At 37.1% G+C, this 13,600-nt stretch overlaps 1 protein-coding gene across 2 annotated transcripts in view; it reads right to left on the bottom strand.

Annotated features, from left to right (window-relative positions):
• Window positions 1-13,600, bottom strand: part of GRID1 (glutamate ionotropic receptor delta type subunit 1) — a 532,881-nt gene that overhangs the window by 126,098 nt on the left and 393,183 nt on the right. For both annotated transcript variants that reach the window (XM_027698622.1, XM_027698624.1), the window contains exon 5: window positions 12,555-12,608. In XM_027698622.1, coding sequence (XP_027554423.1) covers window positions 12,555-12,608 — 54 coding nt within the window. The remainder of the gene's footprint in view (window positions 1-12,554; window positions 12,609-13,600) is intronic.

The raw sequence follows: 13,600 nt of genomic DNA on the forward strand, positions 1-13,600 counted from the left end.
GGGTCCCGCATGGCGTGTTCAGGGCTACCGGCCAGGCGCGGAGCTCCCGGGTGAAATGACCATAGCGTTATTATAATTACTTGTTACGGTTGACTAATACTGTAGCTTTGGCTCAGGTTAGTCCTTCTTTGCCAGTTTCCCATCATTTTTTAGGAGCATGAATTTTTAACTTTGCAAAAAGTGAAATTCATTGCATTAATGACAGACCAACTGGTGTGGCGTGAAAACAGTAAATCAGAAAATAAATATATTCTTATAAAAGAAAAGATTTTGAAGCTTAATAGAAAATGCTGGGCAGCACCTGTCGCCTTGCAGCAAGATACTGAAGCAGATCCACAAGCTCTACGGATTCCTCCAGGCTGCTGCCTTGGATTTCTCTTCTGTGGGGCTGGGGGGTGTTAAAACCACACCCCATGTCTAAGATGCAGTCTGAGGGAGAGACAGTTTTATGGCACAGCTTTAGCTCATAACCTCCTAAGCTGCATCCCTTGGCATGCACACTCAGACCGAGTGGCTGGAAACAGCAAAAAAAAAAAAGGAATCACAAATCATCCAAACCTTCAGTTCAGCTCACACCAAACACATTTTGTGTCCTCTCCAAGTGATACACAGCCTTTCAAAGATGTCTCGTACCCATGTCAAAATGCTTCACCTGAGACTTTTAAGCCTATCTATAGCAGATCAGAACTGCTTCCTCCATGGGATTTCCGAAAGTAAGGTAGTAAAAGAGATCAGTTTTGATAGGCACATTAAGCCAGATTCTTCCCGCTTAGCTATAGGCACCAAGTGAGTCCTGAATGTAAAAGCCATGTCACTATACAGACAAAGAAAAACAGGAGCCACTGGAGGGAATTTCAGAACCTAAATTTGGCTAAATCTAACCCTGAAAGTGGCACCTTTTTCTATGTAACCAGCTGATAGTAGCTAAATCCTTCAATGCCTCAGTTCACCACATAATGCCAAGGGGAGCAAAGCTCCTGTATTTTTTTTCAGCTGATGGATATTTATATCAGCAAACAATCCATTCCTTTTAGAAACTGGGTTCCTTTTTAGAAATCTAAAAGCACGGGGAAAAAAGATTGCTGTTGAAAGTGCTGGGAACAAAAGGCTTATGTCTGTGTTTTAGAGCTGCTGCTTTAAACACTAAAGGTAACTCTGGGCCTTCCCAAGCCAGTGCAAGGGTGGTACAGCCACAGGCAGCATCCCAGGGCACTTAAGCAGGTCCAGGAGCAGGGAAAGCAAGACTGAGTGCCTGACTGCAGAAGAGAGCAGGTCACAGCCATCCTGCACGGGCCTTGCTATGGACTCCCCAGAGAGGGAATGCGCACCCCTTCCTCTTGCCTGGCACTGGAAGGCCCTGAAGGCTTGTTTCCAGAAAACTTACAGTGCTGGCTTAGTAACACGTGAAATCTTAAATGTCACATGCAGAAAGGTCACCTGTGTCCCAACTGAGATAAATATGGGGAAAAAGAGAGAAAAAAATAATAGAAAGCCAAAAAAAAGGAAAAAGAAGTACATGTGAAGTTCGTTCTTACTTTTACACCCAACAGAATAACAACATATATCCAAAAAGTAGTTCTAAGACTTGTAGTCAAAAGGGAAAACAGATTTCCCAGTGATCTTACAATTAAAGTCTATTCATCTACTTATTTGTTTAAAAGTAATGTGTTTCCTTCCTGCAAATGACACAAAAAATTTCTTTACACTGTGAAACTGAGCAAATTATTTAATTTGGTCCTAGAGGGTTTCCCCCCCCAAACTGCCAAACAAATGCATCCCAAATTTCCAATTTTGTTCTTGGATCATTACCCAACACTCATTTATTACCATTTATACCATGCGTGAATGAAGTAGAGCTTATCAGCTGGTTGGGCCAGGCAAATACTCCTTGAAAAATTCTGTATCAAATGCCCATTTTTTGGCTTTTATGATCCCATGATGTCACTACTGCACTACAGGGTAAATATTTACTTAATGCAGATGGTGGGTTCTGCTTGTTTCAGGGATATGCTTTGTGCAAGGTTAAAGAGCCCAACCCTCTATTGCTTGGCACATATAACAGTAGTTTGCCCTAAAGCCTGTAAATATTAAATTTCTTGAATGAGGGTGGAGGGAGAACATTTTACCCAGGGACAAAAGATGCTCTCATATCTAAGTGTTCTTATCCTCATTTTTTCCTTTAGTAAGGGAAAGACTTTGGCTATTCCCAACATAGCAGAGAGCACTTAAATATTTTGGTAGGCAAGCGTAAGTGTAAGACTGACTATTCACCCAGGCTAACAGTAGTTCTCACCACCTGACTCAATGCTTAAAAGGTATTCTTTTAAACACTGTATTTTTGTTCATGTGGCATATTAATAACAAATTTTTGTGGTATTATCTATTTATTTGCACATAGATATTGGTTATTTGGGGAATTCATTTATCTGTTTATTTATCTGCACACAAAGAACTTCAATTAGTGTGCAATATTTAGTCATATTGCTCAGGGGAATATTTAAATCCGCTCTAGTTGTGCTCAACTATCATAACACGAATCGCAAAATGAGACAATTATGTTTCACATTGCAGTCTCTATTTTCCTAGAGGTGATGACAGAATATGATAAATTTTAATGAAATTAATAATTTAAATAACCAAAACTTATTTCCAGAAAGCACATCCCTGAGAAAACTAGAGGATTAAACTGAAAGGCAATGAGGACAGGAATGCTCACGGAGACAAGCTGCAGATTTATATGTGGATTTTCTCCAGTAGTATCAATGGTGTTTGTTGGTTTATTCTAACTCCCCTCAATACACTATTTGCATCTGAAAAGGGACACTTATTGAAAATCCAGAAAACATCATTCAATTAACTATTTTTTTTTTTAATTCACCACAGCTCACCCTGTACATAGATTTATTCAACATTTACATTATGCTGGCTTCTCTGCATCCCACATGAACAGACACAGATATATCCATAAAAATTAATCTTTTCAGGAAAGGGCACCGTCCAATTTTCAAAGCACAGAAAGCATTCTAATACAAGTCTGCATGACCACCTGTCCGACTCCCATCCTCGTTGTCCTCCCTTACATCCAACATTACCTCATTTCTCTTCTTTTTACCCACTGCTCCTAAAAATCCCTACAGGGATGTATTTATAATGTAGTTGAATTAGCTCTATTTCTAGATATAAGGGCTCTGCACTGGGTGTCCAGACGTCTTTCTCAGATCATGGCGAGTACCTACGCGGTAAAAAATCCCTGATTTAACAGAATATTATTCCATACTAAAAATTAATTCTCTCAGGGGAAAAATAGTAAAAAACAAGCACACAAAATGATAGTTGGTAAAAGCTGGACAAAAACAAAAAAAACCCCAACATTAATTTTAGAGTGGAATTCACTGATAGAACAACTCACCAAAACTCATACATAACCTTGCTCCTAGCTGACTAAGACTCCAGATCAATTCTAAACCCTAATTTTTTTGAGCATGATGCAGGTATACATGCAGTACACTTTCATATATATATGTATATCTTTCAACCATATATAAGTAAAAAAACAAAAACAAACAGATAAATAAACAACAACAACAAAAAAACCCAAACCAAAACAAAAAAACAAACAAACAAAAAAAAAACCACACATAGATTTTTTGTGAAAATAAATAATTAAGATACAAATTCTGCAGTGTCAAAGATAGTTGCCAAAAGGAAGGAAGGAAGATTTCCTTAGGCAAGTAATAAATATAGAGTAGCTGGGATACAATTGGAATAAATTGTAATTGTAAATTTTTACATTTTGCATTGAAATATGTCATTTTCTAAAGGTTAAGAAATTTTCACAGTGTGTTGCTTGTATTTTTATTCAATTTTTTTACTTTTTTACCCTGTTCATTTTTGTATAATTTTAAAATACCTTAGAAGCTTGCCCCACTTGCATTCATAAGTGATCATTTAAAAGTCTGCTTTTTCCCAAGCAAAAGTAAGATCCTGGGAAGTGTTAAAGATTTACTAACTTCTGGTTATCAAAGTAAACACAAATACCATTACACAGATTGATGCTTTAAAATGGAACAAACAAAAATATTAGGCACTTTCATATGAAGAGAAATCCTAAGAAAGAATTCCAGTCTATGTAACAGTCCTGGCTCTACCCAAGTAAAAATCAGGCCATAACATTTTTCACAGGCAAATTTGCACAGGGTCTAACTGCTCATAACCCAAAATGCATTTAAAAGAGAAATTTCTAGAAAAAAAGTATCCAAGCAAAAGTGAAGAACAAACACTGTATTCATAAGGGATTTTTCTTCCCAAGTCAGAAGTTTTCCTAATATTTCTCTACAAGCCATGTGCTAGGAAAACTTTGCTCATCATTCATTATCTAACACCTTCCTACATGCTACCCCTGGGGAAAAAAGTAGCTTGCTGAGATAGACTTTATCTGATAATTACTATTCTATTTTCTGCTCCTTTCTCTCAATTTTTAAAAAATATTTTATAGAGAAAAGCAATGAAGAAGTGCCCAGATGACAGTTGAGAAGCCATTTGTTTCTCAAATCAAGAAGATGAGTAATTACGGACATACTGGGCATGTCTGATGTGGCGGAAGGAAAGAAAGCAAATACTGGCAGAAGCAATGAAGTTGCAGGATAAAAATGGAAAGTAAGAAATATGTCACACCAGGAAAGAGATGATGGGGCATTTTCTTGTCCCTCATAGGGCAAACTGCCTTCTACAGACAGTGAAACAGTGGTGAAGAGAGACCTATTAAAACAGCAGAAATAAGAGAATTGAGCCTGAATCCAGAAAAATATTAGCAGAAACATGTTCAGAAAGGGGAAAGGAAAAAGTATCAATAACCCTTTTTTTGCACTGTGTTCTGACTGATCACCTACGCTAAATTTGGGAAAGTTTTATCAGTCAGCTGAAGACCTACAACTTAATCTGCTGGCAAAACCACCAGCATCATTTGGAAAGTGTCATCTGCCCAAACAGGAAGAATAAGGTCAACTGCTGCCCTTTTTACTTGTATTCAAGTGATGAGGACAATATCAGCTCCACATAGCTCAGAGTTCTCCAAGTCCCTTAGCACTTTCTGTCTAAGGCTTCTTGCCACTGATGAAATGTGTACACCTGCTATATTTCCAAATCTTTTTATTACTTTTCCCGCAAAAAAACTCCAAGAACTTTTCTTTCTATTCCATTTATCCCTTCCCCTTCTCAACTATGAGGGCTTTTCTGAAAAGTATCATCATAGCTGGGAAGAATTTAACCAAATACTTTACAGCTGCAATTGCTATAGTAATTCCTCTGTGCTTACTGACTCCAACTTCTCCAAATCAGGATCTTTTCTGTGGATTGAAAAGAGAATATATTCAAAAGCATGCTCTTCTGGGTGTTAATGTGAGTTTACTTTTATGTTTTAATTAAAGCTTACAAGAATTTAAATTGTCTTCTAAATACCGAATACTTTGTTTTCCTATGAATTTTGAATTTGTATAACACTCTATTTCTACAGCCTCATGATATTTGTTTCAGATTTCTTATTGAAAACAGATGTTCACCAATAACAAACTGGTCCCTGACTTTTTTTTTTTCAAATGTTGTAGTGGGTTTGTTCAGCCAAAGTAAATTACCACAAATGTATTTATGGTTAGCACTGGAAAAGCTATTGATGACTTTTGAAAGCTCTAGTTATAAAGCTCAGGTTAGTACAAGATCAACTGGTTTACCACATTCTATCCATTAAAAAAAAAAAATCTTTGAATTTGCAAGGGCCATTACAAATACAACTTCCCTTTCTGCTATCCACCCCACGATGCTGCAGCATAGGCTTGCTTGGTTGATTTTTCTTGCTTTGCTTTTAAATGGGACAAATGACAGCACAAGTTTTTCTAAGCAGTAAAGAAATGAGCCCCTATTCAACCTTAGAGTCAAGGTTGCATAGCATTAAACTGTATGTTGAGCTGTGAAATTCAGAAATACAGTCACCCACTGGGCAGTCCCTGTGAACACCTCCTCCCTTCTGAAACTGTTGTGCCATGACAAATACCCACAGGGGTTGGTACTTGGCCTACAGGGAGGACTTCTTTACCCCATGGTACATTCCTTTCTAGAGAGTACCTGATCATTTAGACAGTAAGGAACTAATGTGATGAAAGGGAGTATTGTCTGAATTTCAGCATTTGTTAATCCATATGGTACAAATGTGGTGATTTTAAGACTATAAAAGAAGGTAATTTGTGTTAATAACAAATTCTCCTTTGTATCTGATCTGATGTGGATTGATTTGAAGCAACGAGAATCAATACAATGGAAAAGTCAGCAAATGAACACTGCAGTCAAGTAAAAGCTCTAATCTTTAGCTTTCAGACTTATTCTTTACACCTTACAATTAAACCTATTTTTTAAAGCACTGAAAGTGCTAGTAATCCATTACTAGGGATTCTTCTATCAAAACTACATACAATTACAATATAATCCCCCATTACAAATGACTGATATCAAGAAATATGATGCTAGGTTCATCCCTGGCTAAGTCAAATCACTGAGGCGGCCCCAAGGGTGGATTTGGCTGACAGGATCTAATCAAACACAATCATTCCAGCTTACTCAGTGGTAGACAGAGAAGGATGGAGTTCCATGATGGCTGGAAATCAAATATGAGTCACAGTTCCCATACATTTATGTTTGCCACCAAAAGTCTTGAATAAATGATTTGATAAGAGGTATATGCAGTGACTTTTTGTATAAACTGTCACTGTCATAAACCATATTGAAAAATGTTATGTGAAAAGACCTAGAACAGAAGGTGCAGATCAGAAAATACCCAGTGGCATTCAAAACACAGTTGTATTTGTCTTTCCATACTGACATATGAAAATATTTAGCAGACTTACATAATGTGAGTAGGATGCTGAAAAACAAAGAATAAAAAACAATAGCAGAACCAGGTGTAGACAGAGACAGATGATGAGATGAAAGAAGGTAACCAAGGAAGTTGTTCCTATATACTATCATATTTAGATCATAAACCATTTTCCAATACTAGATCTCATTTTTACTGCAGAAGACTAAATTGTGTTTCCTTTCTTTCCAGAGAGAACACGTGATAAGATTTTTGTTTTATTTGTACTGCTATACCCTTCTCCATCTTGAGTCTCATAGGAATCAAACCTAAGATTTTCAGCCTTCTCATATGGGTCATATTTTACTGAGTTCTCATCATACCAGGTGCTCTCCTCTAGATTTTCAATATTGTTCTACATTCTCTTGTTTCGTTTTGAAGTGTCTTGCCCAAAACTTGCCACACTGTTCCAACAAGGCCAAACTGATGTCAAACACAGTGAAATAATTGCTTCCTTTATCTTACAAAGAATGTTTCTGGTGACATATCTGAACGCTACATTTGCTTCCTTAGCAAGACCACAACAGCATTGATTGTCATTCTGCTTTTTATCCACGAGGATTCTAAGTTGCTCCTGCAGATGCTCACCAGCTACACCTCATTTTGTAGCCACATGCAAAATACTCAGCACTTCTCTATGTTGAATCACATCTGCTGGAGTGCCTCAGATTTTTCTGAATAAACTGGGTCTACTACAATATGTTTTTAACAGTCTGGTTGTAATTATCAGTTTCTACAAAGTCAGCATCAAGGAACTCAGTAAAACCATTAAAACCTCATTTTCCCATCAAGTAATCGCTTTACACTTTATCTTCTGCTATATCTAATGGCTTTTTATGATACATGGTATGACTCATTTTGAACCACAGCCTCATTTTATAATCACTTACTTTGTTACACCTTTACACTCCTCCCTTTGTCTTCTCAACACTTTTTCTTTAGAGTTCACTTCTGATTTCAAGTTCTGTAAAGTTAACCCATTGGAACCATGACAATACCTTGTTATGCCTTCATCTCCACAGAATTCCACAGTTCTTTTGCCAGCCTTTACTTACTGTATTACCTTTCCAAAAGCGCTACTAGTTTCCTAAAGTTGCGAAGTCTTTTTATTGATGTTTGTTATCCCCATTGACCTTTTCACACCTCTTCCTCTTCTCCAAACAGTGCATGCTACCATGTCATAATCACTTTCACACCAATTATCTTCTGGATTCCTCAGCCCATTCTTCCTTAGCCATAATGAAATCTGAACTGATGGCTGCCATAAACTTTTTAAACATGTAGAGATAATGCTGTCAATCACAGGAAATTGTGAAGCCCTGTCTGTATCCCAACAATCCTTTTTCAAATGCCAGGAAAATCAAAACCTTCCTTTATTTTAATTTCTTTTCTCTGGGGCATTTCTTTAAAAAGAAAAAAAATACACTTCCAAAAGAAGGTCTTTCTCAGTCTTTCTCTCTCTTTCTTTTGTGTATTTCCAGGCAGCTATTGAAAAAGGTTTCTCCCTCACCTCTCCCTAAGTTCAGAGCAGAAACATATGGTTAGGGCATGTAACATTATGTTGCCCTCTCTTCATCCCTACCGGTCTTTCATAAAAAATAATCTCCTATATAATCAATAGTTCTGTGCCTTGTTTTGCCATGTCTTACAGCTTTCAATTAAACTTCTGAATAGTGGTGGAACTTTGTTGAAAAAGAAATTAAAGGAAGGATAGGAGTGGAACAACTCTCAGTTGAACTATCAGTCAAATTCAGTACCCATTTCTCTTCCATGAACAGTAGTTCATTGCTTTTCATACTGATTTACATGTAAAAATAATGAATGTTTAGAAAATTAGAATTACATTTATTAATATGAGGGAATAAAATACTGTGTTTAATTTGACTATCAGTTTTGATCCATATTACAGTTTTGCAGAGTAGTATATTTTATCTTTTCTCTATCCTTGGAATGGAGAAAATTTCAAAACCATTAAATGTCCCACAAAGAGAGAAATATTCCTAATGCTATTTATACTCCCAGACCCACTGCTGCTACTAATAAAGAAGCAGACACAGGCTCTTAGAGTTCTGCTGCTTGTACAACCACATACAAACTCAGTTTCGAGTAGTGCTCTTGTGCCTCTCCCACAGATACATGCCCTGGGGAAGGCACAGCATTTTCTTAGAAAAGGTAGAAAAAGAGAAAGGAAGAATGCAAAATGTCTCAGGGAACCAAGAGAGATGCTTGATGCCAGGTATGAAAGAGAAAGAAAAGAGAAAAACAAAAATAGGAAGGGAAACTAGGAAAAAAAGACAGGAAATAAACATCCAAAAAATAGAAGGTGTCTACAACTGTGCCAGTCACGCCAAAAGAAGGAGCAACACACATCTATCAAAGCTGGTGGGTCACTTCAACAATTAAAGGCACGAACAAAAAAGGTACAAGCAGAACACTAGATATGTTCTCGCAGATCTTTCATAGGGTCCAAACTGCTAGTCATTGGCAACTCCCAACACAGGTAATAAAATGTTTTGGACTATTCTGGAGACACAGCTAAGCATGTCATTGTTTGGAAGAGTTGTTTGCTTTTGCAAGGATTTATACAGATATCACAAGTGTTCTTGCTCTTAAAAAGCTACTTGGCATGTTTAACCCAGAATTCAGGTAGAATTGCTACCTAAATGAATGCAAGGGATGATTTAGTATTTCTAGATGAATAAAAATAAAAGCGCAGACGATGAAATATAAATCTAAAAGGGGGTGGGTAGTTAGAAAATCATTTCCCCCCCCTCTAATCTCCAGTACTTTTGACAGTTCTGCAAGTTTGAAACATAACATGTCTGAAATCAGAAAAGTAGATACACTTAAAAGTATATATTTTTAAAGCAGTAAAGTTTTTATGACTTGGCTTCAAAGAGGACATATGAGGACATGATATTGCCTGCAAAGACCCATCCCTGTGTATTCTCTTATCCTAGAAAACTTGCCATGTAATGTTTCAGCCTTCCAACCTCATGCAGTAAATTCAACTCCCAATTCACTGAGATGACGGAGTCCTTTTGCACCAGCACTGGCATCCAAACTGAACAGATACCCCAGCACAGAGACCTGGGTTATTGAAAAGCAGCACATGGGATTTTGACAGTACAGCTCTGTAATTTGGGAACAACTCTTATATTCCACATTGGCTAATTTGCTGGGCAATAACCTTACCAACCATAGAGATTTAAGTTATCTCATCCCAAACTTGGCAATGTTACTCACCTAACAAAATTTAAGTCTAACTCCAAAACCTAACTCCTGTCTTACTGTATGGGAAGGTGCACAAGGAAAAAAACCCACAAATTGTCAGTAGAGAGATAGTAAAGTATATTTAAGTGAAGTAAGACAATTAAAAAAATCTCTTATTGAAATAATACCATGCTATGTAGTCATTCTTACTACAGCAAGGTAAGTACAAGTTTCAGATCCTCATTGGCTTGACAAAACGTGGGAGACAGGGCAAATAAAAGGTGTTCTAGACCAGCACACCTCAGCAGTCTAAGCTGTTCAAGGCCCTTAAATCCTTCATGGAGTGAGAAAGGCCTAAATAGCCTGTTTACAATCAAATGCTTGTCATACAAGAAACCTCAATGGAAAAAACTGTCACTGTGTTCTCTTCCTACTACTGCCCCTTCAGGTCAGTCAGCCTTACACCTCTCCTTCCTTGCAATGGGATCATTAGGTCACACAGAACATAGGGTGAACAGGGAAGTGTAGGATTTTCCATCTGTCTGGGAGAAAAAAAGGCCTAACTGAGTTTTTGGTCCATTACATAATGGACTGCTACTCTTGAGGAATTACATCAAAAAGAGCTGATTTGACTGGGAAGAGCTGATTGTTGGGAATTAAAAATTCATTTCGTTCTTCAAATCACAGCAACAATCAGCATTATATTTTCCATCAAGTACTCATGCAGTTCTCACTACTACCAACTGGAAACTTGTATATGGAAAGGATGATCAGTCTGTCTTCTTACCAGCATGGGGGTATTCACATACACACTTAAATAAGAAGCAGGCCATAAGGAATCTCCATCTGTCTATAGATGCATTCATATGGATGCTTAATGTACCTTCTTTTCATAGCAGCTTTAAGCAAACTCACAAAGACCAACACTCTTTTGTTAAAGAGAGGACAGTCATGAGATTTTTGCCTACAAAGAATACTCCAAAGTTTCATGAGTCTAAAAAGCTTCTGTAATTGTCTGTTCGAATTTAATTTCATTTTATGATATTTATAATTCTGTGTACTAATATTTTTCACTAGAAAGTTACACTTTAGATTTACATGTTGCTATCGTGGCTTCCCTACCCAGTCTTTAGCCATAAAAGAGAAAAAATAAAAGCTCCCAAAATAGAAGCAGAATTGACACCCTGTGTGATGTGTTTGTGCATGTGTATGCATGCACATGTTAGTGCATGAGTGCTGAAAGGCTTTTATTTTGATTTTCCAGTTTCAGGCATCGTGAAGTGAGTTCTAACATCTGAACAATAACACAGCAATAAAAAATTCACAAACACTCCCTCTCTATAAATGTTTAGGGAAATATGCACTGTATTATCTTTATGTGAATATAAACACTGGCTCTCTGGGCATCTTGCTGATGTTTTGTAGTGGGTCATTACTGCAGCTGACAAACCAGGAGGTACTTAAATGTAACAAGGACCAGAAAGAATTTATAAAGCCTTCACAAGCTGGGATTTCACTCGCTTCCCCTAACCCCTATTTAATTACAGAGCCTTTCTAATGCCACATACAATTTGTAGTTACTATCAAAAGCTGCCTATCCAAAATTATTAGCTAGGTGCAAAGAAACGAATGAGAAATTAACCAAGGAATTCGTTATTAAATTAAAGGCTGTGTATTTATAAAATAAAAATAAGACAGTGAACACTGTTCTTTTTAACTTAGATATTATGCTATCTTTTAATGAATCATTACTAAAACCACAGATATATAAAATACTGAAATTTACCAGTGATTTATACATTATTACATATGATAAAACATTTCACTGCTTTTTAAATACAAATCTGAACAGATTCCCATTAGAGTATCATGGTATTAAGGTAAAATAAATAATCACAGTAGCAGGACAGGACACCATTTGCTGCAGAGAGGAAACATCACATTTTGAATCTATGCTGTTCTGGATCTTGGCCCATACACCAACACAGTTCTGCACGAGAGAAAACCTGTGTATCATGTGAATTTGAATGAGCTGAGCTCGCAACCACCTCAGTGCTCTTTCCTGTCCTGGCACCTGTGTGAGGGCTTTCATAGCAGTGAAGAGTGAGCTCCTGGCAGATAGAGATGCCTATATTCAAGGTGTCTTTTGATATATTCTCTGCTTCCTAAATTGCTAATGAAATAGCATCAGCATGCAGGTAAAAATAAAGTCTCCCAGCTGCTATGAGGTGTATTGGAAGCTTTATCTTGACCTCTGGTGTTCAACCTGTGCCAATTCAACTAAGACAGGCAAGCAGTGACACCGCAGAGTTTGCACCTTGTGCCGTTCAAAAAGCAAAAATGCTAAGTATATGCTCACTTTGGCGTGTCAAAACATATGAAACAAAAATTGGTGATGAGTCAAGGTAGCAAACTGTGTTTTCTCTTTTGACTTTCTTACCTCATTTACATAGACCCAGTGACTATCCTTTGATGCAAGGTTGGTTTCCACAGCCTACAAAAATAAAAAGAAACATAATAATAAAAATAAATAAAACATGTGAAATATATTCCAGAAAAAACTTATATAAAAATGTACTATAAAGCTCATTTTGATTGTTTTCATTGTTATTGGCATTTTTTCAGTATAGTTCTTTTCACCTCTTCCTCTGCTGCTTCATGGGACAGGATCTTATTGGTGGTAGCCACATTTCCCTGACTTCAGTCCCTAAACCAAAGTACCCTGACCATGTATATATACCACAAAAGCATACTGGAGCAGGGTGGTACATCAACATAAGGGCTTCTAAGATTAACAACTGCACATCAAGCTTGCAGTTCATGAGGTTTAACTCTTGTATGATATATCTAATTGATCCTACTAGATTGGGTTTCTTTTCGACGTGCTTCCCAAAACATAGTCTCTGCCTCACTGCAACTCTGATAGTTTAACTGTTAGTTAACCTATTTCATGGAAAACACCACTCTGAGACACTCAAGTGAAGCTCATATAAGTCATCGTCTCTTCATGTTTACACAATACTCAAGGTAAAGTTATGATTTGCATGGTCAATTTTTCTGGCTTCCTGGTATGGACTTGGACAATCATTACATATTATAAAGAAACAGCCCATCTCAGCAGTTAGCATATTTATCCATACATAAGTAACCCTCATGGTTCACTAGGAAGCTAAAACTAGGAAAGATTGCTATCACAAACAGCACTACTGGTACTGAGGACCTCAGTGGAAAGATGTGGCAATATACATACAAGTTCCTAACTGTTCTCTTTGTTTGACACAGATAAACTCACTTGAAGATACTTAACAGTCTAATAGAGCAATAGCAAGCACCAAGAGGTGTACATTACACTGCTAGTTATATTCTTAATATCCTGCTTAATACATGGTCAAACAATGACTATTGTGTATTCATCTCACCTAATAAAACAGGACAGTCCCAGTGCACACATGTATTTTAGAAGGCAGTTCATTACACGAAGTTTTG

Source organism: Neopelma chrysocephalum, unplaced genomic scaffold (assembly GCF_003984885.1).
Source record: "Neopelma chrysocephalum unplaced genomic scaffold, ASM398488v2 Primary Assembly neopelma1_131, whole genome shotgun sequence".
In the NCBI taxonomy this organism is placed as follows: Eukaryota; Metazoa; Chordata; class Aves; order Passeriformes; family Pipridae; genus Neopelma; species Neopelma chrysocephalum.